Source organism: Salvelinus fontinalis, chromosome 22 (genome assembly GCF_029448725.1).
Source record: "Salvelinus fontinalis isolate EN_2023a chromosome 22, ASM2944872v1, whole genome shotgun sequence".
Classification (NCBI taxonomy): Eukaryota; Metazoa; Chordata; class Actinopteri; order Salmoniformes; family Salmonidae; genus Salvelinus; species Salvelinus fontinalis.
Genome location: NC_074686.1, coordinates 9,749,988 through 9,777,818, shown reverse-complemented (window position 1 = coordinate 9,777,818; position 27,831 = coordinate 9,749,988). Strand labels below are relative to the sequence as shown.

The 27,831-nt window shown below is 46.7% G+C and overlaps 1 protein-coding gene across 1 annotated transcript in view; it reads right to left on the bottom strand.

The window, feature by feature from the left end:
• Nucleotides 1-751: 751 nt before the first annotated feature.
• The window catches only part of LOC129819741 (H-2 class I histocompatibility antigen, Q9 alpha chain-like), a 35,170-nt gene continuing 8,090 nt past the window's right edge, over nt 752-27,831 (bottom strand). Inside the window, exons 3-8 of the mRNA XM_055876284.1 lie at nt 3,930-4,208; nt 3,375-3,674; nt 3,030-3,140; nt 2,677-2,694; nt 2,328-2,405; nt 752-2,204 (exon numbers count right to left, since the gene is read on the bottom strand). Coding sequence (XP_055732259.1) covers nt 2,356-2,405; nt 2,677-2,694; nt 3,030-3,140; nt 3,375-3,674; nt 3,930-4,208 — 758 coding nt within the window. The 3' untranslated portion in view covers nt 752-2,204; nt 2,328-2,355. The remainder of the gene's footprint in view (nt 2,205-2,327; nt 2,406-2,676; nt 2,695-3,029; nt 3,141-3,374; nt 3,675-3,929; nt 4,209-27,831) is intronic.

Here is a 27,831-nt window from a genome sequence, read left to right as displayed (position 1 = left end):
TGTATGAAAGACGATTGAATAAAATGCTTGTTTACAATAAGAGGAACAGGAGCTCAAGCAGTAGAACATTTGAGGTGCCGGTACTCAGCTCCAGTGAGCTCCTTCCCAAATCAAGCACTGTTTACAGCATAATTGTTTACCCGGGACACAGGTATCTTTTGATTGGCACCATACCATAGTTACATCCTAGTTTTGTAATTAATTGTACAAATTAAATTCTACAAACACAATGTTTGTGCTATCAGAGGACGTTTTACTGTGACATGGTCTAATAAGGTGCTTAAATTATTGGAATGAATTTGCCATAAAACCTGTACATTTTCTCAGCTTAAATGAGTCACTGTAGACAAGTTGCTACATGGAGAGTGTGGTATAGGTCCCAGTGTTATTATAGAGAATTGCGGCCAATATAGCAACACCAATCCATAAAAGTCTTACAGGTCAACAGTAGCCCGTTTTAAAATGAACCCAACGTTGATGTCATGTTGCCAGGCAGGATTCTGTACAACAGGTTTTTATATCACTATTCATTTCAGCCCTAGAAGGCAGATTTACTGCTTCAGCTTTTCTGTCTGGCTGTTTATTGATCAATACATATCATTGATTCATTGGCCAGAGGTCACTCACCTGGTTTTCCAGGTCTGACTCAGTCCCTGATTAGAAGATAATGGAAAATGAAAACTAGCAGTGATTTATCCTAATCTGTATCATATGAAAATGTTCAGGACAAAATAAACAGTGTAGATTATCCCCCTTTTTTAAGAAGTATTTTATTCAAACATTTATTTTTGACATTTTAGTCATCAGACGCTGTTACCCAAAGCAATTTACAGGAGCAATAAGGGTTAAGTGTCATGCTCAAGGGAACAGACAGATTTTGACCTAGTCAGCTAGTGGCCCAACACTCACTAGCCTACCTGCCACCCCATCATATTTCATACAGATCATCAAAATATATACGACTTCTTCTTTAGCCTATATACAAAATGATATCGTTTCACTTCAAATCCTTTGCGGTTTAAAACATATCTTACTGCAAACATTATTAAAAGGCCCAGTATGACACTTTGATTAAAATTTTGTAGACTTTATTGAAAGTGTAAGAACATTATGACAGAACGCATGAATTTGGTCTCTAATTTGTTGTTTCGCTGTTTCATTATGTATCTCTTAAATGGATCACATTTGCTATGCTGTTTTCTGGACTTGTATTATATTTGGTAGATCATTGCTGTGTAGAGAGAGCATCCATAATGTACAAAGCACAAACAGTTGCAATAAAATAATTGTTCAACTTGCCCCATCACCAACTTATTTTTACACAACCAACTACCCCCGAAACATATCAGAAATCAAACGTATCATAAAAACTAGAGCAATAAAGCCACTTCTGTTAAAAGAGAAACATTTACAAATGGAACATGTGGATGATAGGCCTTGTCTGGTTTATGGCCATACAATTAAACGAGACAGTGTGAGCAAAGTTCGAACATGTCACACACACTTACTGTATGTTATCCCACTAAAACCTACACACATGTGCAGCTACACTACACAAAATAATGACGTTTTTCTGGTTTACAGCAATATCTTTTAAATGTGGTTGTTTTTATGGCTTCAGTTAAGAGAAAATCAAGCTAATTAATTTTTTTATTTGTAGAATAATCTAAGTTAAAATCTTAATTTAACATCTCACAACAATCTAATCCTTTCCAGAAAGACACTTTCATGGTGTTCCATTGATTCTAGTATACCTGTAAGAATGAGATATACCTCACAAAGTGGCAATATAACATTTAACAATTAAAAACACATTACAACACATTACAACAAAGCCAAACCATAGATTAAATGAAAGTAAAACTGTTCAAATGAAAATCACCAAATAATATTTTTGACAGCTGATTTTTTTGTTGATGTATGGATCTGTGTGTACAGTGTGTGTGTGTGTCACAGGAGGCTTCTGAGGGGAGGACAGCTCATAATAATGACTGGAACGGAGTAGATCAAACCATGTGTTGATGTATTTGGTACCATTCCACTCAAGCAATTACCACAAGCCCATTCTACCCAATTAAGGTGGCACCAACCTCCTGTGTTGTGTGTGTGTGTGTGTGTTGTGTGTGTGTGTGTGTGTGTTGTGTGTGTTGTGTGTGCAAGTATACATGTGTTATGTTCTTGAGAAGTTCCTCTTCAGCTCCTTCCTAAAACACATAAGAGAGAGGTTACACACACATACACACAGTACAGACAGTCAGATTGTGTACCAGTGTGGTAATGGTTGTATCAGCCTGCTCATTAATATGAGGACACCTTAAGTGACTTACTCTGATGTTACAGAAGAGCAGAGGTCTCTCAAATCTTCTGGGCACCTTTCCCAGAGTTCTCAGAGTCAGTGTCAGAAGCTAAAACAGAAATAAACCCCAATGTTAGAAAAAAAGACTGATAGATAATCCATAAATCCAGGTTAATTTACAAGTTCCTAATGCATGTTTCACAATAAATGCAGCTTTCCATTTTAACTAGGTAGCTACATCAATTGACATCTAAGTTTGAACCAGCATCAGAATCTACAAGGAAAAGAGACACAACCACACACTAAAATAGATATCATACAACCAAACACAAATCAGTGATCTTTTCAGAATAGAGAACAACATGAAGGCAGGCACTTACTGCTGGCCGGAACAAAGCCTGAAACACAGAGATGTAAGTGATGTTATTATTGACTCTGATAGCTTGGTTTGGTGGAATATTACAAGAGAACATTAGTTTGAGAGTATTCTGAATCCTGTCTTTCTATTTCATATCCTACTGCAGACATCACATATACAGTAAGCGACATCATGACTATGTGAATCATCAATCAAACATACTTCTACCATCACTAACTACAACACTTGATTGTAAACCAGTACTATGACTTGACTACTACTTCTAAACTACTAACTAAAACCCTGCTGATAATACCTGAGGTGACAGTGCAGACTACATAGGAAAATAAAAGGGGTCTTTCTCTCCTCATTCACCTTTCTTGCTCTTCTTCTTCCAAATGACGACCCCAACAGCAACAGCAACAGCAACGATGACCAGGAGAGCTACCACCACTGCAATGAGGACGAAGTTGGAGGCTGGGGCATCTGTAATCATCAGAACAGAGCATTTAGACAATAGTGCTAGATGGACCATTTTTGTCGAAAATTTACTATAAGCAGCATCCTTGTCAATGTCAATAAAAGGTCAGAAGGTCAAGGAGAACATGCAGTCAGAAAGGTAGCGCCACTAAGCAGATGAGTGAACTTAGAAATGAAGAATATTGGGCACATTCAGTAGGAGGGTTGGTTATAGTGTATATTTGAATCTCTGCTTCTTACTCCAGTTGGTCTTGATCTCAGACTCAGTCAGAACCGTGATGATGTCCTCCTTAATACCAGTGACTTGAACCACACACTGATACTGTGTCTTCTTCCACTCCTCAGACGTCACTGTCAGGTGGGTGCTTTTCTGGAAGGTTCCGTCATCGTTCTGGAGAGTCTCTCCATGCTCCACATCTTCATGGTGATCTTGTCTTTCTTTCTGCCAGAACACCATGACTCCACTGGGGTAGAAACCTGTAGCGTGGCAGGTCACTGGAGAAGAGGGGGTCTTCTGGAGCAGAGACACTGAGGGACCGACTGGAGAGAGAGGGTGGGGTGGGAAGAGGTAGAGAAGTAAATAGAAGGAGGTGGGAGAGAAAGAGAGAGTGCATATTATAGGAATAGACAGACACACAGAGAAAGAGTTGGGAGAGAAAATGACAGAGCATGGTAGAAGAGATTTTTTTTTAAAGTCATGCGACTTCAATACAACGCATTGTGAAATTATAAGTGAAATATTACATCATCGCTGTTGTTTTAACGGATCTACTTCGTCATATCAAGTCTCTGTACCTGTCCTCATCAGAGTGCTCTTCCCATAGTCCAGATACTTCTTCAGCCACTCAATGCACTCCTGGGTCAGGTAGTTTTTCTGCTGCTCATTGTAAGCTGTGTCACTGTCCCACTTGTGTTTGGTGATGACTGCCTGTGGCTTTGGAGCGATCCATGTCTTTGTCTTCAGGTCAAATGCTATGAAATCCTCTCCATCATATCCATCCTGAAAATAACCCCCTGTGGCGCCAGTCTCATCATTCCACTCACAACCATACATCCTCTGGTTAATGTGCACACCTGAGAGAAAGAGAGATGGAGAGACTAACATGAGTAAGATTATCTCTCAATAACGTGAGCCTACTGGCAGTATACGTGTATGTGTAGAAACAGGTACAATTTCAGTAGCATGTCTTTGATGGACTGTGCCATCATCCCCCAATGGATTAGTCTACTGAGACGAGCGCCAATCAGATAGGTACACCACCTGTCTGATTGGCGCTCGTCTCAGACTAATCCATTGGGGGATGATGGCACAGTACAAACAATTTGCAACTGCTCAACTAAAGAAATCTCGGTCGACCAACAGCTTATCAACCACACAATCAACAAGTCAACTAAATGGGGTCAGCCCTAGTAGAGTTCCCCATGGAGGCCTGATCAGCTCCAGCAGCAGAGTCCACAGGGAGTCACTGGGAGCTTTGGTCCATTAGAGCAGAGAAGACCAAACACACATCACCATCATCACTATCACCATCATAACAACTATCATCATCATTATCACCATCATCACTATCACCATCATCACTATCACCATCATCCTCATCATGTTCTGGTCCTCTGCTTCTCTCTACTGTCCCATCAGATCAGAGAGACACTCAGGAAGGCTGAGGAGACTACAGCTCTACTGTCCCATCAGATCAGAGAGACACTCAGGGAGGCTGAGGAGACTACAGCTCTATAGTCCCATCAGATCAGAGAGACACTCAGGGAGGCTGAGGAGACTACAGCTCTACAGTCCCATCAGATCAGAGACACTCAGGGAGGCTGAGGAGACTACAGCTCTACTGTGGGGGACAGAGTGGGAGCACATAGCTGGGCCGTGTGGATAACACACACACACACACACACACACACACACACACACACACACACACACACACACACACACACACACACACACACACACACACACACACACACACTAAATCAATGGCTCCATCTGTCCTCCAGATTCAGTCTGCCAGTAGGATCTCTATCATCATGTGTTAGTTGTTCAACCAGACTGGAATAAAACAGATCAGCTCAGACCTCTACAGTGTGATGATGATGTCACACCTTCACCACAGAGACAGAGAGAGTTGATGAGGAAACTCAGAGACTGTGGATCTATTCTACACCAGCTGATGTTGGCTTGGTTCTATCTGCTGTGTTGAAGATACACATTGTGTTCAGTACAGAAGTGTTATTTTAACTAATGGATGTTGTGTAAAACTGTAGTTTTCAGTGAGGTGGGTCAACGAATAAAACCCTGTTGATAAATGAAGACTGTCCTCTAGTGATGATGTCAGAGATAAATAGAGGAAGTGAGAGAGGATCCTCTGTTCAGTCAGGAACAACAGGAGAGAGACAGAGAGACTAACATGAGGAAGATTAACTGTTACTAATTCCCTGCTGGTGACTGTTATCAGCACCTCACAACCTTGAGCTGCACACTCCACTCCCCATCCCCCAGGACCGGAGCCTGACAGTCTAGAGCAGTGATTCTCAACTGGGGGGTCGTGACCCCCATGGGAAGATTTTAAGGGGCCGCGAGACTTATTATGCAAGAATATAATACAAAAATAACTAAATATATATATATTTTGAAAGGTAACCGCCACACCAAAACTTTTATTTTGACAGGATACCGCTGCACCACTTATTGTTGCTGACTTAACAGATGCAGTGCGTCCACAGTGGTGAAACGATTAGCTACGTTCAGACACGGAGGGTTTTCGCGCCGCACTCACTCACTGACCAATACAGTAACGTTCTCGCCCCACACACACTGATCCAATGAAATTTCAGATTTCTCGACACACACACACAAGCATTTCTCTACACGCCCAATAACATCCGCTAAATATGTGTATGTGACCAATAAACATTTGATTTGACACACTGATCCAATAAAAATGTCATTCTGCAACATTGTTTAGCTTTAAATGTGACCCGTCCAATCAGATAATACAGATCTCCTGATTGACAGATAACTATACAGATGTGTTCTGCAGGCCTTGCACATGTGGATAGTCAGCTGTCATTCAACTCATGTAGCCTAGCTGTCAGTGTAACATTTTAAAAACATGCAGCTCCCTCTTCATCTACTGCTGCGTCCAACGTCAACAACAAGGCAGACAACACCGGTCCCCGTCAGAAGAGAAAACACCGCCACGACTTCATCAAATATGGTTTTACATACATAGAAGACAGTCAGGGTGAGTGTAGACCGCAGTGGGTCCTACGCAACCAGCTGTTAGCTAATGAGAGCATGAAACCCTCCAAAATGAAAAGGCATCTGGACACCAGGATACAAGCCACAAAGATAAGCTGACTTTAAAAAAAAGGAAATGTCAGTATCTGGAGGCCTCACAAGATTCATTGAACAACGTATGAACGGTACAAGAAAAGGCACTTTGCGCATTATACCTTGTGGCCCAGCGTATTGCTAAGTGCAAAAAAGCCCACACCAGCGCAGAGGATCTCATTCTCCCTGCTGCGGTTGATATGTGCACTGAACCCGTGGGAGAGTCAGCCGCCAACACACTTCAAACCACACCCCTATCCAATGACACCGCGAGGAGGAGAATCCAGGACGTGTCTGAGGACATAACGCGCCAGACATCAGAGAGCATCAGTACAAATGGCCATTACGCACTGCAGCCTGATGAATCCACAGATGTGGCTCACCATGCCATTCTAATGGTCTGTGTCAGACACGTCTGGGATAACAGCCTCGAGGAGCACTTCCTTTTTAGTGCTGATTTCTCCACCATCTCTGCAGAGGCTGTCTTTAACACAGTGGATATGTACCTGGGCTCCGTGGGACTGGCTGGGATGGGTGCGTCGGTGTGACCACTGATGGGGCAGCTGCCGTGACGGGGCAACACACCGGAGTAGTAAATCAGATCCTGGAGATTCACCGAGTGCGACAGGGAACCACTGCTTCCTACACAGGGAGGCTTTGGCGGCGAAGGACATGGTGCCTGAGCTCCACGCTACCCTCCACGATGTGATCAAGCGTGTCAACTATATCAAAAAGAGCTCCACGTTAAGCAGGTGTTTCCAGGCCGTCTGCAGGGATATGGGGAGCGAGCACCAGCAGGTGTTTCCAGGCCGTCTGCAGGGATATGGGGAGCGAGCACCAGCAGGTGTTTCCAGGCCGTCTGCAGGGATATGGGGAGCGAGCACCAGTAGGTGCTTTATCATGCAGAGGTCCGCTGGCTCTCCAGGGGTCAAGTGTTGAGTCGCTTTTATGAGCTTCGGACATTTCCATTGTGAGGAACGGCTCGCGCAGGATGCCTACCTGGCGGATATTTCTGACCGTCTGAATTCTCTCAATGTGTCAATGCAAGGGAGGGGGCGCAATCGATTTGAACAGAGGGACAGAGTGGATGCCTTCCAAGATGAAGCTTACGGTTTGGGGAAGTCATGTTTCTAGTGGGAGGATTGACAATGTTTCCCAACGCTGGTGTAGAGATTCAGAATCTGATCAACATAGCGCACCGCGACACACTGAAGAAAAACCCTTAATTAAACACCATCTGGTCAAGCTGCAGGGAAAGTTGTGACTACTTCCCGGAGGAGAACGGGACTAGATGACTGGACAAGTGACCCCTTTCGAGTGGAGATGGGAAGCGTCCCGTTGCCGAGCAACGAGAAGGATCTGCTGGTGGAGCTGTTATTTGATGGTGGACTGAGCATGCGCTTCCGGAGAAATGCCACCACCACAGTTCTGCTGCGGCGTAATGGGAGAGTATCCTGCTCTCGCCTGTCATGAATCCTGCTACCGTTCAGCACTATCTGTCTGTGTGAACGTGGCTCCTCTGCTATGGCCGTGCTGGAAACTAAAAGCAGAAACAAACTGGGCAGCCAGCATGACCTCCAAGTTGCCCTGTCAACCATCTCCACTTCAGTGAACTTATCAAAGTACAGAACCCCCCCAGCTTTCCCACCGATAGGTCACACACACACACACACACACACACACACACACACACACACACACACACACACACACACACACACACACACACACACACACACACACACACACACACACACACACACACACACACATTAAATAAACAGGTTCATTAGTTATTGTTCACTATGTTAATTATTATGGTTAATTAGCTCTGACATTCATATGACATTTTATTGAACTGGTTAAAAACGTACACCTTTAAAAACAACATTTCAAGGTGGTGAAACTATTCCCATGGTAACTGATGATTAAGAATTCCTAACGACTGTTGTTTTCTCTATTATAAACACTGGTATGTGTTACTGTTCATTAACATTATTGGACTGGTTTTGATGTTCTGACTCTGATCATGTATTACACTTCACTCCTGAACTGGTCTCCTAATTAAATGGCTCATTCTCCTGAACTGATAGTAAATGTTTTCTCAGTTAATATGGCTGTGTAATGACTTTCTTTACCACCAGAATTGAGACAGTCTATTTTGCAAGTGAAACCTGCCCAGGAAGGCAGCTGCAATACAACATTACAAAAGGTAATCATCGACAGTCCATAATATTGGGTCACGACTCAATTGTCATGGTCAATTTTGGGTCCCCGGGCAAAACCAGCTGAGAAACACTGATCTAGAGGGTACCATAAACCTGCCTCTCAAACTCTCTCTGACCTGAATGACCTGTGCCCTGATAGGTTGCTAGGGAGGTTACTAGGGGGCTGGACATCTCCCCGTCCTCTTGACTCTGCAGGTCACACAATACTGTCAGTCTCCCTCAAGCAGTGTCAGAGAGCAACATCTCTGTCTCTAACAATACTGTCAGTCTCCCTCAAGCAGTGTCAGAGAGCAACATCTCTGTCTCTACAATACTGTCAGTCTCCCTCAAGCAGTCTGTCTCTACAATACTGTCAGTCTCCCTCAAGCAGTCTGTCTCTACAATACTGTCAGTCTCCCTCAAGCAGTCAGAGAGCAACATTTCTGTCTCTACAATACTGTCAGTCTCCCTCAAGCAGTCAGAGAGCAACATCTCTGTCTCTAACAATACTGTCAGTCTCCCTCAAGCAGTCTGTCTCTACAATACTGTCAGTCTCCCTCAGGCAGTTACAGAGAGCATCATCTCCTTCTCTACAATACTGTCAGTCTCCCTCAAGCAGTCAGAGAGCAACATCTCTGTCTCTAACAATACTGTCAGTCTCCCTCAAGCAGTCTGTCTCTACAATACTGTCAGTCTCCCTCAAGCAGTGTCAGAGAGCAGCATCTCTGTCTACAATACTGTCAGTCTCCCTCAAGCAGTGTCAGAGAGCAGCATCTCTGTCTCTACAATACTGTCAGTCTCCCTCAAGCAGTGTCAGAGAGCAACATCTCTGTCTCTACAATACTGTCAGTGTCCCTCAAGCAGTCTGTCTCTACAATACTGTCAGTCTCCCTCAAGCAGTGTCAGAGAGCAACATCTCTGTCTCTGCCCGTCAACAACTGGACTCCCTCATATCTCTGGATGGGTTGGAGTGCTGCCCATAGTGAGTTGTGTGACGTGTGTATATTGTTCTTCATAGTTAGTTACTACTGTTGTCCATTGCATGTTGCCCCTCTTTGTGGTGTAATACTCTACAGGTGGCATACGCAATCTATACAGTCATTACTGCTATATTCTGTAACATTCTGTATCTGTGCCTTTGTGCCCTGCTGTAGTCATTGGGAATGTTTGTATTCATTCCCTCTGTTTCTGTCCATTACAGAACCACTACCGTTCCCACTTTTCACCCCCATGTTCATGTTCTCCCGTGTGTGAATGAAGTTCCCGTGTGTTAATAACTCCTGGACTGCTCCCAGTGACTCCCTGTGGGATCTGCTGCTGGAGCTGATCAGGCCTCTCAGGGAAACTCTCTACACACTCCCCCGTCACCCTCGGCTGTCCCCTATTCCCCTCGAACCGGGGGGCGGAGTCGGTGAGTCACAAACTAGTAAAATACGTAGAGCCGGGTCACTTTCTTTCATTTTCTCTCAGGGCAATAGGCTCTAATGTCAGCCTACTGGAGCTATACGTGTGTGACCCCCAGGTCCTGAGGGTGACAGGTGAGTGTGTAGAGGGATGATTATTTCATGAACCTATATCCTGTTATGTCAAAGTTATCCCTTCGGAGCACATGCAAAGTGATTTGGAGTTGTTGAACGGGAGACAAAATGTATTACAATTGAATTTGAATGAACTGAATGATGAGGACGAAGAAGAAGAGAGTGATTGAATTTAAAAACAACCGCGTAAGAATTACTCTTCCTCTGTTCCGCGCGCATACTCAAAAAAATACACATTTTTTGTTTCTACTTTGTCAGAAGAAGCTGTAACTGGACTATGTAACACAGGAGTCTGACGATAGTGTTTGAGAATAGCACTGTCCGTGACCGTAATCCCCCCCCAAGTCTAATAGTATTTTGGAAACATTTCCATTCCTCCTGAAAACCCAAATCGGCTGACTTAACTGAATAGAGATCCTGGTCGTGATGCTACATTATGTGTTACAGCATCATCCCAGCGAGGACAGTGGGAGGTCTGCTGTAGACTGATGGCCTATTGTAACCTAGAGTCACACCTTTCCTGTACTCCTCACCCCGCCCCAAACTCCACCCTGAACACAGTTACCATTCAAAAATCATCTGTTTATCTCAGAATTGTTTCATTGCGGCCAAAGAGAACAGCCCGAATGGACATAGTTTTCAGCGAGCCAGCTTCTTTCTGTGGTGCTACCCGCTCCAGGGTTAGGACTGTAACCACCAGCTTCTTTCTGTGGTGCTACCCGCTCCAGGGTTAGGACTGTAACCACCAGCTTCTTTCTGTGGTGCTACCCGCTCCAGGGTTAGGACTGTAACCACCAGCTTCTTTCTGTGGTGCTACCCGCTCCAGGGTTAGGACTGTAACCACCAGCTTCTTTCTGTGGTGCTACCCGTTCCAGGGTTAGGACTGTAACCACCAGCTTCTTTCTGTGGTGCTACCCGCTCCAGGGTTAGGACTGTAACCACCAGCTTCTTTCTATGGTGCTACCCGCTCCAGGGTTAGGACTGTAACCACCAGCTTCTTTCTGTGGTGCTACCCGTTCCAGGGTTAGGACTGTAACCACCAGCTTCTTTCTATGGTGCTACCCGTTCCAGGGTTAGGACTGTAACCACCAGCTTCTTTCTGTGGTGCTACCCGTTCCAGGGTTAGGACTGTAACCACCAGCTTCTTTCTGTGGTGCTACCCGCTCCAGGGTTAGGACTGTAACCACCAGAGGACTTGAAAATGAGCCGGAGCTGAGAGGATCACTGAAACTAAAGGTATTTTGGTTTCAGTGCATTTTCGATACAAAATAATAGCCTATCAATGTGTAGGCATACTGTGTAATATAATCGATAATTGTGCACTAAAAACGTGAACGTGTGTTTGCAGCGCATACAACCATGCAGACAACCATTCGTGGAGATCAGTGGACAAAGGGCTGGACAACGGGGCGCACCCAAAAACACATGGTTGCCAAGAAAGAGGGTTTGCTAGATTGTTAAAATGTGTTTCTGTACCCAGCATTTGTGTGTAAAGGAGTGGATGGGGGCTCAGGGCCGTACCATTCCGCTCGTCTGATGAAGGTGCACACGGATCAGATTCAAACTTTGAAGACGGAGATGGAGTCATTGAAGGCAGATCAGCAGAGAGAGAAACATTCTATGAGTGCAGAGATACGGGTGACAGCTGATGCATTGGTCCAGAGTCAGGCGGCATTGACGGAGAGTCAGGCGGAGAATGACGCGCTGAAGAGGGCGAGGAACGAGATGGGAGTCACAATGTCAGGCACAGAGCTCTGGAACTCCACCTCCGACAGGCAGAGGCAGCAATCCATCCACCCACGATGGGCCATTAGCAGGACAACAGACTCTTGCCAAGTTGATTTCTATTTTTAGGGACTTGAGATGTATTAATGGACGTTTAATGGATGTTTATCTACTAATGATAATGACGTGAAGACGGAGATCAAGGAGGGTAGGAGGAGCCAGCTCTGCCTGCTTATTACAGTACGCATGATTCATCTTTTCTCTGAGCATTTCTAACAGTGGAAACGCAACAACCACAAGAATAATTTACTAACAAATTAGAATCAATCCCATATAGTCTATTCTAACAAAAAAGGTTTTAAAGTCTTTAGTAAAGCCAAGATTAATAACAGTTGAATTCATTCCTATTTATCGTTTTATTATTCAAGGCTCTTTTCTCTTGTCATCTGTGCTGGAGTTGTTAAACAACTTGATGGTGTAGCAACATCCTCATAAACTAGACATTAACATGACTCTTCTCTCTTCATTTTACCCACAAACAAAATCACTAACAGTCTGGTCCAGTCCTGTGTGGCTCAGTTGGTAGAGCATGGTGCTTGCAACACCAGGGTTGTGGGTTTGAATCCCACGCGGGACCAGTATGTGTGCTACCTGGGGTAATGACACGCACAAATCCATGAATGATTGATTGATATCCAGTATATTGAAGTTGTCCTTCAGGCCGGTATGTAAGTGACAGCTGCAGTAAACAGTCCTACAGCTCCATGTCATTACAATCATAACCTTGAACCCAACTGTCCCTGAATTTACCCAAATATGTGTATTTTACACTCTAGCAGTAGGCCTACATTAAGATAAAGATCATAACAGACTAAACATGATACTAAGACTGTTTATTTCAAAAGAACAGAATAGCGTGTTTTAAGAAGTATTTCTCTGTGCTGTAGTAGCTGAGGCTATGGGTTGCTTCATGTCAAGGAAATTCATTACGTTGTTATGCGCTTTCAGACAGGGAATAGCAATCAAAATGTCTGGTCTGCATGGACCTCTGATAGGGTACAGCAATCAAAATGTCTGGTCTGCATGGACCTCTGATAGGGTACAGCAATCAAAACGTCTGGCCTGCATGGACCTCTGATAGGGTACAGCAATCAAACCGTCTGGCCTGCATGGACCTCTGATAGGGTACAGCAATCAAAACGTCTGGCCTGCATGGACCTCTGATAGGGTACAGCAATCAAACCGTCTGGGCTGCGTGGACCTCTGATAGGGTACAGCAATCAAACCGTCTGGGCTGCGTGGACCTCTGATAGGGTACAGCAATCAAACCGTCTGGGCTGCGTGGACCTCTGATAGGGTACAGCAATCAAACCGTCTGGGCTGAATGGACCTCTGATAGGGTACAGCAATCAAAACGTCTGGCCTGCATGGACCTCTGATAGGGTACAGCAATCAAACCGTCTGGTCTGATTGGACCTCTGATAGGGTACAGCAATCAAACCGTCTGGTCTGATTGGACCTCTGATAGGGTACAGCAATCAAACCGTCTGGTCTGATTGGACCTCTGATAGGGTACAGCAATCAAACCGTCTGGTCTGATTGGACCTCTGATAGGGTACAGCAATCAAACCGTCTGGTCTGATTGGACCTCTGATAGGGTACAGCAATCAAACCGTCTGGTCTGATTGGACCTCTGATAGGGTACAGCAATCAAACCGTCTGGTCTGATTGGACCTCTGATAGGGTACAGCAATCAAACCGTCTGGTCTGATTGGACCTCTGATAGGGTACAGCAATCAAACCGTCTGGTCTGATTGGACCTCTGATAGGGTACAGCAATCAAACCGTCTGGTCTGATTGGACCTCTGATAGGGTACAGCCATCAAACCGTCTGGTCTGATTGGACCTCTGATAGGGTACAGCAATCAAACCGTCTGGTCTGATTGGACCTCTGATAGGGTACAGCAATCAAAACGTCTGGTCTGATTGGACCTCTGATAGGGTACAGCCATCAAACCGTCTGGTCTGATTGGACCTCTGATAGGGTACAGCCATCAAACCGTCTGGTCTGATTGGACCTCTGATAGGGTACAGCCATCAAACCGTCTGGTCTGATTGGACCTCTGATAGGGTACAGCAATCAAACCGTCTGGTCTGATTGGACCTCTGATAGGGTACAGCCATCAAACCGTCTGGTCTGATTGGACCTCTGATAGGGTACAGCCATCAAACCGTCTGGTCTGATTGGACCTCTGATAGGGTACAGCAATCAAACCGTCTGGTCTGATTGGACCTCTGATAGGGTACAGCCATCAAACCGTCTGGTCTGATTGGACCTCTGATAGGGTACAGCAATCAAACCGTCTGGTCTGATTGGACCTCTGATAGGGTACTTGGGGAAGTAAGCAAAGCTTTATGAAGACGCCCTAAAAGATGCCGCTGGTGGTTTCAACGAGCATCAACGGCATCGATGGCTGACAGTAAATTACTCTGACGTCAAGCACTGTAACAAGCTGTACCGTAGCCCAGCGCCCTGCAAGCTGTGCGGCAGTACGATGCTACTTTTAAATGAGGAACCACTGTAGGGGGGCGCACACAGCTGGGCCGTGTGGAAAACACACACAGACAGTAAATCAACAGCTCCATCTGTCCTCCAGATTCAGTCTGCCAGTGGGATCTCTATCATCATGTGTTAGTTGTTCAACCAGACTGGAAGGAAACAGATCAGCTCAGACCACTACAGTGTGATGATGACGTCACACCTTCACCACAGAGACAGAGAGAGTTGATGAGGAAACTCAGAGACTGTGGATCTATTCTACACCAGCTGATGTTGGCTTGGTTCTATCTACTGTGTTGAAGATACACATTGTGTTCAGTACAGTAGTGTTATTCTAACTAATGGATGTTGTATAAGACTGTAGTTTTCAGTGAGGTGTGTCAACGAATAAAACCCTGTTGATAAATGAAGACTGTCCTCTAGTGATGATGTCAGAGATAAATAGAGGAAGTGAGAGAGGATCCTCTGTTCAGTCAGGAACAACAGGAGAGAGACGGAGAGACTCACATGAGGAAGATGATCTCTCAATAATGTGAGTCTACTGGAGCAATACAATGTGTGTGTGTGTGTGTGTGATCCCCAGATCCTGAGTGTGTGGGTGTGTGTGTAGAGTAGGGCTGCCCCCTGACAAAACAAAATCTTGGTCGACCGAGAGATGTCTGTTCTTTGTCAAAACGTGTATTTTTCTACATATAGACTGTTTGATGAAATACTGAAGACAAACAAATGACTCAAGAGGGCGACGCTGTGTGCCTGTGACTGGCGCACGTCGTCTCTCTCTCCTCCCCGCTGCAGCGAACAGGCACCACAACACAGCGAACAGGCACCACAGCACAGCGAACAGGCACCACAACACAGCGAACAGGCACCACAGCACAGCGAACAGGCACCACAGCACAGCGAACAGGCACCACAGCACAGCGAACAGGCACCACAGCACAGCGAACAGGCACCACAGCACAGCGAACAGGCACCACAACACAGCGAACAGGCACCACAGCACAGCGAACAGGCACCACAACACAGCGAACAGGCACCACAGCACAGCGAACAGGCACCACAACACAGCGAACAGGCACCACAGCACAGCGAACAGGCACCACAGCACAGCGAACAGGCACCACAGCACAGCGAACAGGCACCACAGCACAGCGAACAGGCACCACAGCACAGCGAACAGGCACCACAGCACAGCGAACAGGCACCACAGCACAGCAAGCGTTTATCGCCGCTGTCCGCGCTGAAGCTGCCACACAATGACAGCCGTGTAGTTTCTAACTTGTTTCTCGGACTGAGAAGTTGTTTCCGAAATCCCTCATTTGTTTAGGAAAAACATTCCCCGTTCCCTCAACCCTCGCTCTCTTTACGTGACACGTGTCAGCATCGCATGCACGTGACCAACAGGGCCGGATCTATAGCCTGTCACATCAACACACTGGTTAGAACAAACGCCCAACACCGCAACACAACTAAAAGGATGCGGAGGACGTAAAAAAGAAACTGGAAACGGGGGAATGTTTCCTGGTTGCTCAGGAGGGAAACGGGAAGTCAGACGTGTGGAAGACATTTGACTGAGTTGTGGAAACTACAGGAGATCCAGATAAAGGAGTGTACAGGAGATCCAGATAAAGGAGTGTACAGGAGATCCAGATAAAGGAGTGTACAGGAGATCCAGATAAAGGAGTGTACAGGAGATCCAGATAAAGGAGTGTACAGGAGATCCAGATAAAGGAGTGTACAGGAGAAAGCCCTGTGTGAGTATGATGGGTGACAAACAGGTGCTGTTACATTACAATATCATGTTTTCTGACCATGTGGAACAGTGTAAACAACACTAATTAACTGATAAGTGTACCAGAGAGTCTGTTCTAATGAATAAAATAGAAAATATATATAAAGCCTTTATTACAGCTGTAGGAGCCGTTTTGTCCTGTTTATGTGTTGTGTGTATGTTGTCTGTCAAGGGTTATTTTAACCTGTTTTGTACACTAGAGGGGACTATATGTTGGGGTCATGGGTCACTGGTCACGTGTGTGTGTATATAGCTAGCACAGGTGACCAGGAAGGGTTAGTACAGGAGAGAGGAGAGGACATACAGTTGATACCGTATCACAGATACAGCTGATAGAAGCATCTCTCTGCACCTTTTCTACAGGAACATGTGTATTAGAGCTACTTATACTTGATATGCGCAATAAATGGGAACTTCACCCTAAAAGAGTAACGTTTGGGAAAGCTGATTCTTGTGGACGTGTTATGGACATCTCTCTCCTGTGTCAGAGGCTGTTCATAGGGAATCGCCAATAGTAAGAGCTTAAGTCTCGTTGGAAATTGGACTAATGGATCTTTGCATGTAGCATGTCGGATTATTGGAATCACTCCTGCTGTGCCTATGACAACGAACAAGGGTCGTGGCAAACATTTCCCGGAGAAACGAGAAGAATCCAGGAGGCAAATCTCCCGCGCCGTTGCTCACCAAAGGACATTGGTACTTGTGCTTCACTCTTGTGCTGCGCGATGCACGTTGAACACTGTTTTGTTAACTGTAGCGTTGTGGAATAGGAAGTGGAGCCAGGGTTTCATAGGGAAATGCTATCCAACATGTTGACGCTTCATTTCTGAACATTAGAACAGAGTGTTGGGCTCTGTATTACCTTAACACTGGTGAAAAGGCAAAGAGTGGCGTCATGTCATTGAATAAACATTCTGCTGAATGGGCTGCGTGAGATGAAGACGGACTGTAAAGGAAGTGGAGAACAACTGCTCTGAGAAAATGTTTACTGAAGATATCAGCAGAACATTTAAGATATTGACAGATGTATAATGGAAGACGACTCAAATTGTGGACTGTGTGAAACAGTTGCTGATTGGCAGCGATGCTCCACAGGCCATCGCCCCCGCTGATGACGAGTGTTGGAGATGGACCTCACACCGCTGGGACCCGATTGGTGTGGGTCTCCGGCGGTCCCTTAGGAGAAGGTGGTGACAACCCGGGACAGATTGACTGCCCTGCTGTTACTGCCCACCCCATCTACATGAGACACGCAGGAACGACACGCTCCGTGCTACAGGATTCTGCCTTGGATGACTACAGAGCTGTACTTGTTATAGGCTGAGATGGGGCTAAGTGACTACAGAGCTGACCTTGTTATAGGCTGAGATGGGGCTAAGCGACTACAGAGCTGTACTTGTTATAGGCTGAGATGGGGCTAAGCGACTACAGAGCTGTACTTGTTATTGGCTGAGATGGGGCTAAGCGACTACAGAGCTGTACTTGTTATTGGCTGAGATGGAGCTAAGTGACTACAGAGCTGTACTTGTTATTGGCTGAGATGGGGCTAAGCGACTACAGAGCTGTACTTGTTATTGGCTGAGATGGGGCTAAGCGACTACAGAGCTGACCTTGTTATAGGCTGAGATGGGGCTAAGCGACAACAGAGCTGACCTTGTTATAGGCTGAGATGGGGCTAAGCGACTACAGAGCTGACCTTGTTATAGGCTGAGATGGGGCTAAGCGACTACAGAGCTGACCTTGTTATAGGCTGAGATGGGGCTAAGCGACAACAGAGCTGACCTTGTTATAGGCTGAGATGAGGCTAAGTGACTACAGAGCTGTACTTGTTATAGGCTGAGATGGGGCTAAGCGACTACAGAGCTGACCTTGTTATTGGCTGAGATGGGGCTAAGCGACTACAGAGCTGACCTTGTTATTGGCTGAGATGGGGCTAAGCGACTACAGAGCTGACCTTGTTATTGGCTGAGATGGGGCTAAGCGACTACAGAGCTGACCTTGTTATAGGCTGATCTGGGGCTAAGCGACTACAGAGCTGTACTTGTTATAGGCTGAGATGGGGCTAAGCGACTACAGAGCTGACCTTGTTATAGGCTGAGATGGGGCTAAGCGACTACAGAGCTGACCTTGTTATAGGCTGAGATGGGGCTAAGCGACTACAGAGCTGTACTTGTTATAGGCTGAGATGGGGCTAAGCGACTACAGAGCTGTACTTGTTATAGGCTGAGATGGGGCTAAGCGACTACAGAGCTGACCTTGTTATAGGCTGAGATGGGGCTAAGCGACTACAGAGCTGACCTTGTTATAGGCTGAGATGGGGCTACGCGACTACAGAGCTGACCTTGTTATAGGCTGAGCTGGGGCTAAGCGACTACAGAGCTGACCTTGTTATAGGCTGAGATGGGGCTAAGCGACTACAGAGCTGACCTTGTTATAGGCTGAGCTGGGGCTAAGCGACTACAGAGCTGACCTTGTTATAGGCTGAGCTGGGGCTAAGCGACTACAGAGCTGACCTTGTTATAGGCTGAGATGGGGCTAAGCGACTACAGAGCTGACCTTGTTATAGGCTGAGATGGGGCTAAGCGACTACAGAGCTGACCTTGTTATAGGCTGAGCTGGGGCTAAGCGACTACAGAGCTGACCTTGTTATAGGCTGAGATGGGGCTAAGCGACTACAGAGCTGACCTTGTTATAGGCTGAGCTGGGGCTAAGTGACTACAGAGCTGACCTTGTTATAGGCTGAGATGGGGCTAAGCGACTACAGAGCTGACCTTGTTATAGGCTGAGATGGGGCTAAGCGACTACAGAGCTGACCTTGTTATAGGCTGAGATGGGGCTAAGCGACTACAGAGCTGACCTTGTTATAGGCTGAGATGGGGCTAAGCGACTACAGAGCTGACCTTGTTATAGGCTGAGCTGGGGCTAAGCGACTACAGAGCTGACCTTGTTATAGGCTAAGCTGGGGCTAAGCGACTACAGAGCTGTACTTGTTATAGGCTGAGCTGGGGCTAAGCGACTACAGAGCTGTACTTGTTATAGGCTGAGCTGGGGCTAAGCGACTACAGAGCTGTACTTGTTATAGGCTGAGATGGGGCTAAGCGACTACAGAGCTGTACTTGTTATAGGCTGAGATGGGGCTGAGTGCCTACAGAGCTGACCTTGTTATAGGCTGAGATGGGGCTAAGCGACTACAGAGCTGTACTTGTTATAGGCTGAGATGGGGCTAAGCGACTACAGAGCTGTACTTGTTATAGGCTGAGATGGGGCTAAGCGACTACAGAGCTGTACTTGTTATAGGCTGAGATGGGGCTAAGCGACTACAGAGCTGTACTTGTTATAGGCTGAGATGGGGCTAAGCGACTACAGAGCTGTACATGTTATAGGCTGAGATGGGGCTAAGCGACTACAGAGCTGTACTTGTTATAGGCTGAGCTGGGGCTAAGCGACTACAGAGCTGTACTTGTTATAGGCTGAGATGGGGCTAAGCGACTACAGAGCTGACCTTGTTATAGGCTGAGATGGGGCTAAGCGACTACAGAGCTGACCTTGTTATAGGCTGAGATGGGGCTAAGCGACTACAGAAATGTACTTGTTATAGGCTGAGATGGGGCTAAGCGACTACAGAGCTGTACTTGTTTTAGGCTGAGATGGGGCTAAGCGACTACAGAGCTGACCTTGTTATAGGCTGAGATGGGGCTAAGCGACTACAGAGCTGACCTTGTTATAGGCTGAGATGGGGCTAAGCGACTACAGAGCTGACCTTGTTATAGGCTGAGATGGGGCTAAGCGACTACAGAGCTGACCTTGTTATAGGCTGAGATGGGGCTAAGCGACTACAGAGCTGTACTTGTTATAGGCTGAGATGGGGCTAAGCGACTACAGAGCTGTACTTGTTATAGGCTGAGATGGGGCTAAGCGACTACAGAGCTGACCTTGTTATAGGCTGAGATGGGGCTAAGCGACTACAGAGCTGACCTTGTTATAGGCTGAGATGGGGCTAAGCGACTACAGAGCTGTACTTGTTATAGGCTGAGATGGGGCTAAGCGACTACAGAGCTGTACTTGTTATAGGCTGAGATGGGGCTAAGCGACTACAGAGCTGACCTTGTTATAGGCTGAGATGGGGCTAAGCGACTACAGAGCTGACCTTGTTATAGGCTGAGATGGGGCTACGCGACTACAGAGCTGACCTTGTTATAGGCTGAGCTGGGGCTAAGCGACTACAGAGCTGACCTTGTTATAGGCTGAGATGGGGCTAAGCGACTACAGAGCTGACCTTGTTATAGGCTGAGCTGGGGCTAAGCGACTACAGAGCTGACCTTGTTATAGGCTGAGCTGGGGCTAAGCGACTACAGAGCTGACCTTGTTATAGGCTGAGATGGGGCTAAGCGACTACAGAGCTGACCTTGTTATAGGCTGAGATGGGGCTAAGCGACTACAGAGCTGACCTTGTTATAGGCTGAGCTGGGGCTAAGCGACTACAGAGCTGACCTTGTTATAGGCTGAGATGGGGCTAAGCGACTACAGAGCTGACCTTGTTATAGGCTGAGCTGGGGCTAAGTGACTACAGAGCTGACCTTGTTATAGGCTGAGATGGGGCTAAGCGACTACAGAGCTGACCTTGTTATAGGCTGAGATGGGGCTAAGCGACTACAGAGCTGACCTTGTTATAGGCTGAGATGGGGCTAAGCGACTACAGAGCTGACCTTGTTATAGGCTGAGATGGGGCTAAGCGACTACAGAGCTGACCTTGTTATAGGCTGAGCTGGGGCTAAGCGACTACAGAGCTGACCTTGTTATAGGCTAAGCTGGGGCTAAGCGACTACAGAGCTGTACTTGTTATAGGCTGAGCTGGGGCTAAGCGACTACAGAGCTGTACTTGTTATAGGCTGAGCTGGGGCTAAGCGACTACAGAGCTGTACTTGTTATAGGCTGAGATGGGGCTAAGCGACTACAGAGCTGTACTTGTTATAGGCTGAGATGGGGCTGAGTGCCTACAGAGCTGACCTTGTTATAGGCTGAGATGGGGCTAAGCGACTACAGAGCTGTACTTGTTATAGGCTGAGATGGGGCTAAGCGACTACAGAGCTGTACTTGTTATAGGCTGAGATGGGGCTAAGCGACTACAGAGCTGTACTTGTTATAGGCTGAGATGGGGCTAAGCGACTACAGAGCTGTACTTGTTATAGGCTGAGATGGGGCTAAGCGACTACAGAGCTGTACATGTTATAGGCTGAGATGGGGCTAAGCGACTACAGAGCTGTACTTGTTATAGGCTGAGCTGGGGCTAAGCGACTACAGAGCTGTACTTGTTATAGGCTGAGATGGGGCTAAGCGACTACAGAGCTGACCTTGTTATAGGCTGAGATGGGGCTAAGCGACTACAGAGCTGACCTTGTTATAGGCTGAGATGGGGCTAAGCGACTACAGAAATGTACTTGTTATAGGCTGAGATGGGGCTAAGCGACTACAGAGCTGTACTTGTTTTAGGCTGAGATGGGGCTAAGCGACTACAGAGCTGACCTTGTTATAGGCTGAGATGGGGCTAAGCGACTACAGAGCTGACCTTGTTATAGGCTGAGATGGGGCTAAGCGACTACAGAGCTGACCTTGTTATAGGCTGAGATGGGGCTAAGCGACTACAGAGCTGACCTTGTTATAGGCTGAGATGGGGCTAAGCGACTACAGAGCTGTACTTGTTATAGGCTGAGATGGGGCTAAGCGACTACAGAGCTGTACTTGTTATAGGCTGAGATGGGGCTAAGCGACTACAGAGCTGTACTTTTTATAGGCTGAGATGGGGCTAAGCGACTACAGAGCTGTACTTGTTATAGGCTGAGCTGGGGCTAAGCGACTACAGAGCTGACCTTGTTATAGGCTGAGCTGGGGCTAAGCGACTACAGAGCTGACCTTGTTATAGGCTGAGCTGGGGCTAAGCGACTACAGAGCTGACCTTGTTATAGGCTGAGATGGGGCTAAGCGACTACAGAGCTGACCTTGTTATAGGCTGAGCTGGGGCTAAGCGACTACAGAGCTGACCTTGTTATAGGCTGAGATGGGGCTAAGCGACTACAGAGCTGACCTTGTTATAGGCTGAGATGGGGCTAAGCGACTACAGAGCTGACCTTGTTATAGGCTGAGCTGGGGCTAAGCGACTACAGAGCTGACCTTGTTATAGGCTGAGCTGGGGCTAAGCGACTACAGAGCTGACCTTGTTATAGGCTGAGCTGGGGCTAAGCGACTACAGAGCTGACCTTGTTATAGGCTGAGCTGGGGCTAAGCGACTACAGAGCTGACCTTGTTATAGGCTGAGCTGGGGCTAAGCGACTACAGAGCTGACCTTGTTATAGGCTGAGCTGGGGCTAAGCGACTACAGAGCTGTACTTGTTATAGGCTGAGCTGGGGCTAAGCGACTACAGAGCTGTACTTGTTATAGGCTGAGATGGGGCTAAGCGACTACAGAGCTGACCTTGTTATAGGCTGATCTGGGGCTAAGCGACTACAGAGCTGTACTTGTTATAGGCTGAGATGGGGCTAAGCGACTACAGAGCTGACCTTGTTATAGGCTGAGATGGGGCTGAGTGCCTACAGAGCTGACCTTGTTATAGGCTGAGATGGGGCTAAGCGACTACAGAGCTGTACTTGTTATAGGCTGAGCTGGGGCTAAGCGACTACAGAGCTGTACTTGTTATAGGCTGAGATGGGGCTAAGCGACTACAGAGCTGTACTTGTTATAGGCTGAGATGGGGCTAAGCGACTACAGAGCTGTACTTGTTATAGGCTGAGATGGGGCTAAGCGACTACAGAGCTGTACTTGTTATAGGCTGAGATGGGGCTAAGCGACTACAGAGCTGTACTTGTTATAGGCTGAGATGGGGCTAAGTGCCTACAGAGCTGACCTTGTTATAGGCTGAGATGGGGCTAAGTGCCTACAGAGCTGACCTTGTTATAGGCTGAGATGGGGCTAAGCGACTACAGAGCTGACCTTGTTATAGGCTGAGATGGGGCTAAGTGCCTACAGAGCTGACCTTGTTATAGGCTGAGATGGGGCTGAGTGCCTACAGAGCTGACCTTGTTATAGGCTGAGATGGGGCTAAGCGACTACAGAGCTGACCTTGTTATAGGCTGAGCTGGGGCTAAGCGACTACAGAGCTGACCTTGTTATAGGCTGAGCTGGGGCTAAGCGACTACAGAGCTGTACTTGTTATAGGCTGAGCTGGGGCTAAGCGACTACAGAGCTGTACTTGTTATAGGCTGAGATGGGGCTAAGCGACTACAGAGCTGTACTTGTTATAGGCTGTGATGGGGCTAAGCGACTACAGAGCTGACCTTGTTATAGGCTGAGATGGGGCTGAGTGCCTACAGAGCTGACCTTGTTATAGGCTGAGATGGGGCTAAGCGACTACAGAGCTGACCTTGTTATAGGCTGAGATGGGGCTGAGTGCCTACAGAGCTGACCTTGTTATAGGCTGAGATGGGGCTAAGCGACTACAGAGCTGACCTTGTTATAGGCTGAGCTGGGGCTAAGCGACTACAGAGCTGACCTTGTTATAGGCTGAGCTGGGGCTAAGCGACTACAGAGCTGTACTTGTTATAGGCTGAGCTGGGGCTAAGCGACTACAGAGCTGTACTTGTTATAGGCTGAGATGGGGCTAAGCGACTACAGAGCTGTACTTGTTATAGGCTGAGATGGGGCTAAGCGACTACAGAGCTGACCTTGTTATAGGCTGAGATGGGGCTGAGTGCCTACAGAGCTGACCTTGTTATAGGCTGAGATGGGGCTAAGCGACTACAGAGCTGTACTTGTTATAGGCTGAGATGGGGCTAAGTGCCTACAGAGCTGACCTTGTTATAGGCTGAGATGGGGCTAAGTGCCTACAGAGCTGACCTTGTTATAGGCTGAGATGGGGCTAAGCGACTACAGAGCTGACCTTGTTATAGGCTGAGATGGGGCTAAGTGCCTACAGAGCTGACCTTGTTATAGGCTGAGATGGGGCTGAGTGCCTACAGAGCTGACCTTGTTATAGGCTGAGATGGGGCTAAGCGACTACAGAGCTGTACTTGTTATAGGCTGAGATGGGGCTAAGCGACTACAGAGCTGACCTTGTTATAGGCTGAGATGGGGCTAAGCGACTACAGAGCTGTTCTTGTTATAGGCTGAGATGGGGCTAAGCGACTACAGAGCTGTACATGTTATAGGCTGAGATGGGGCTAAGCGACTACAGAGCTGTACTTGTTATAGGCTGAGCTGGGGCTAAGCGACTACAGAGCTGACCATGTTATAGGCTGAGCTGGGGCTAAGCGACTACAGAGCTGACCATATTATAGGCTGAGCTGGGGCTAAGCGACTACAGAGCTGACCTTGTTATAGGCTGAGATGGGGCTAAGCGACTACAGAGCTGTACTTGTTATAGGCTGAGATGGGGCTAAGTGCCTACAGAGCTGTACATGTTATAGGCTGAGATGGGGCTAAGCGACTACAGAGCTGTACTTGTTATAGGCTGAGCTGGGGCTAAGCGACTACAGAGCTGACCATGTTATAGGCTGAGCTGGGGCTAAGCGACTACAGAGCTGACCATATTATAGGCTGAGCTGGGGCTAAGCGACTACAGAGCTGACCTTGTTATAGGCTGAGATGGGGCTAAGCGACTACAGAGCTGTACTTGTTATAGGCTGAGATGGGGCTAAGTGCCTACAGAGCTGTACTTGTTATAGGCTGAGCTGGGGCTAAGTGACTACAGACCTGTACTTGTTATAGGCTGAGATGGGGCTAAGCGACTACAGAGCTGTACTTGTTATAGGCTGAGATGGGGCTAAGCGACTACAGAGCTGTTCTTGTTATAGGCTGAGATGGGGCTGAGTGCCTACAGAGCTGACCTTGTTATAGGCTGAGATGGGGCTAAGTGCCTACAGAGCTGACCTTGTTATAGGCTGATCTGGGGCTAAGTGACTACAGAGCTGACCTTGTTATAGGCTGATCTGGGGCTAAGCGACTACAGAGCTGTACTTGTTATAGGCTGAGATGGGGCTAAGCGACTACAGAGCTGTACTTGTTATAGGCTGAGATGGGGCTGAGTGCCTACAGAGCTGACCTTGTTATAGGCTGAGCTGGGGCTAAGCGACTACAGAGCTGTACTTGTTATAGGCTGATCTGGGGCTAAGCGACTACAGAGCTGTACTTGTTATAGGCTGAGATGGGGCTAAGCGACTACAGAGCTGTACTTGTTATAGGCTGAGATGGGGCTAAGCGACTACAGAGCTGACCTTGTTATAGGCTGAGCTGGGGCTAAGCGACTACAGAGCTGTACTTGTTATAGGCTGAGATGGGGCTAAGCGACTACAGAGCTGTACTTGTTATAGGCTGAGATAGGGCTAAGCGACTACAGAGCTGACCTTGTTATAGGCTGAGCTGGGGCTAAGCGACTACAGAGCTGTACTTGTTATAGGCTGAGATGGGGCTAAGCGACTACAGAGCTGACCTTGTTATAGGCTGATCTGGGGCTAAGCGACTACAGAGCTGTACTTGTTATAGGCTGAGATGGGGCTAAGCGACTACAGAGCTGTACTTGTTATAGGCTGAGATGGGGCTAAGCGACTACAGAGCTGACCTTGTTATAGGCTGATCTGGGGCTAAGTGACTACAGAGCTGACCTTGTTATAGGCTGATCTGGGGCTAAGTGACTACAGAGCTGACCTTGTTATAGGCTGAGATGGGGCTAAGCGACTACAGAGCTGTACTTGTTGTAGGCTGGGATGGGGCTAAGCGACTACAGAGCTGTACTTGTTATAGGCTGAGATGGGGCTAAGCGACTACAGAGCTGTACTTGTTATAGGCTGAGATGGGGCTAAGTGCTAGCACCCTCTGGTCCTGCAGATCATCCCTCCATGAAGACACAAACACACACACATTGTTGGCTCCTTTCTTTGCATTTGTATCATTGTTTCTTGCTAAAGTCAGAGAACAATTAGGGGCCGGTGTGTAGGAGCCGTTTTGTCCTGTTTATGTGTTGTGTGTATGTTGTCTGTCAAGGGTTATTTTAACCTGTTTTGTACACTAGAGGGGACTATATGTTGGGGTCATGGGTCGCTGGTCACGTGTGTGTGTGTATATAGCTAGCACAGGTGACCAGGAAGGGTTAGTACAGGAGAGAGGAGAGGACATACAGTTGTACCGTATCACAGATACAGCTGATAGAAGCATCTCTCTGCACCTTTTCTACAGGAACATGTGTATTAGAGCTACTTATACTTGATATGCGCAATAAATGGGAACTTCACCCTAAAAGAGTAACATTTGGAACGCTGATTCTTGTGGACGTGTTATGGACAGCTCTCTCCTGTGTCAGAGGCTGTTCATAGGGAATCACCACTACAATAGCAAAGACTAAAAACAGCTGCATGCACAGTTTAGGCTAATTATTAAATTCTCCCTTTGTTATTTCGTTTTAAAACTAAAACGTTTGATTGCATTTCAACGCATGAATGACTCGTCTGTGTGATGACATGACCGAACGATTGATCGATTGATACAGTAGCCTATATATTAAAACACTGGCCATTAAGTAAGTTACGGTATTAAGAATAAACAGGACGTGCTCTTAGGCCTCCAGCTCAATGCTGGTTATACAAGGCTACTACTCTACGAAGCCTACTAATGATAACTTCATCACTTATTATTATAATGATGATCATAATAATAACTTTAATAATAACAGTAAAGAGATGATCAAGAAAAAGGAGGGTATAGGCGTGAGAGCTGCGTGCATATTGTGTGACAAAACAGGTGCTGTTAAAACACAATATAATTTTCCTGCCCGTTTGGAGCAGTGTAAACAACACTGAATCAAGTATAAGTAATACCAGTCTTTTCTAACGAAAAATATAGTCAAGCCTTTATTACAGCATAGCAAATATTAAAAACATCAGAATTTGTGAAACTGTTTTATCCGACATGTTGCAGTTGCACGAGGCTTGGAATCAGGAGGCTATTAAACAAACACTCAACCAGGCAACACAAGCAGGATCGGTCTTATTTCTGTAGATATATATGGATGATTTACAAAGCTAGGAACGTTTAACAGTTGGGCTGTTGATTACAGACCTTATTAAATTGGTGGTTCCTCTCTCCTCACCTTTCTTTCTCAATTAAGGCAAGGGCTGTTTCCGGACAGCGACAACTACCAACGCGGGCGAAAGCGCATTTGATATAAAATAATATTATTTTTATTCTTATATAATAGAAACATATCCATTTTCAGAAGCATGTCTTTGAAGGACTGTGCCATCATCACCTTAATGGATTAGTCTACTGAGACAGGAGCCAATCAGACAGGTGGCGTGTGCACCGTGTAAAAAACAAACAATTTGCAACTGCTCCACTAAAGAAATCTCAGTCGACCAACAGCCTAGCGACCAAACGACCAAACCTTCAACCAGTCGACTAAATATGGTCAGTCCTAGTAGAGAGTTCCCCTGAGAGACCTGATCAGCTCCAGCAGCAGAGCCCACAGGGAGTCACTGGGAGCTTTGGTC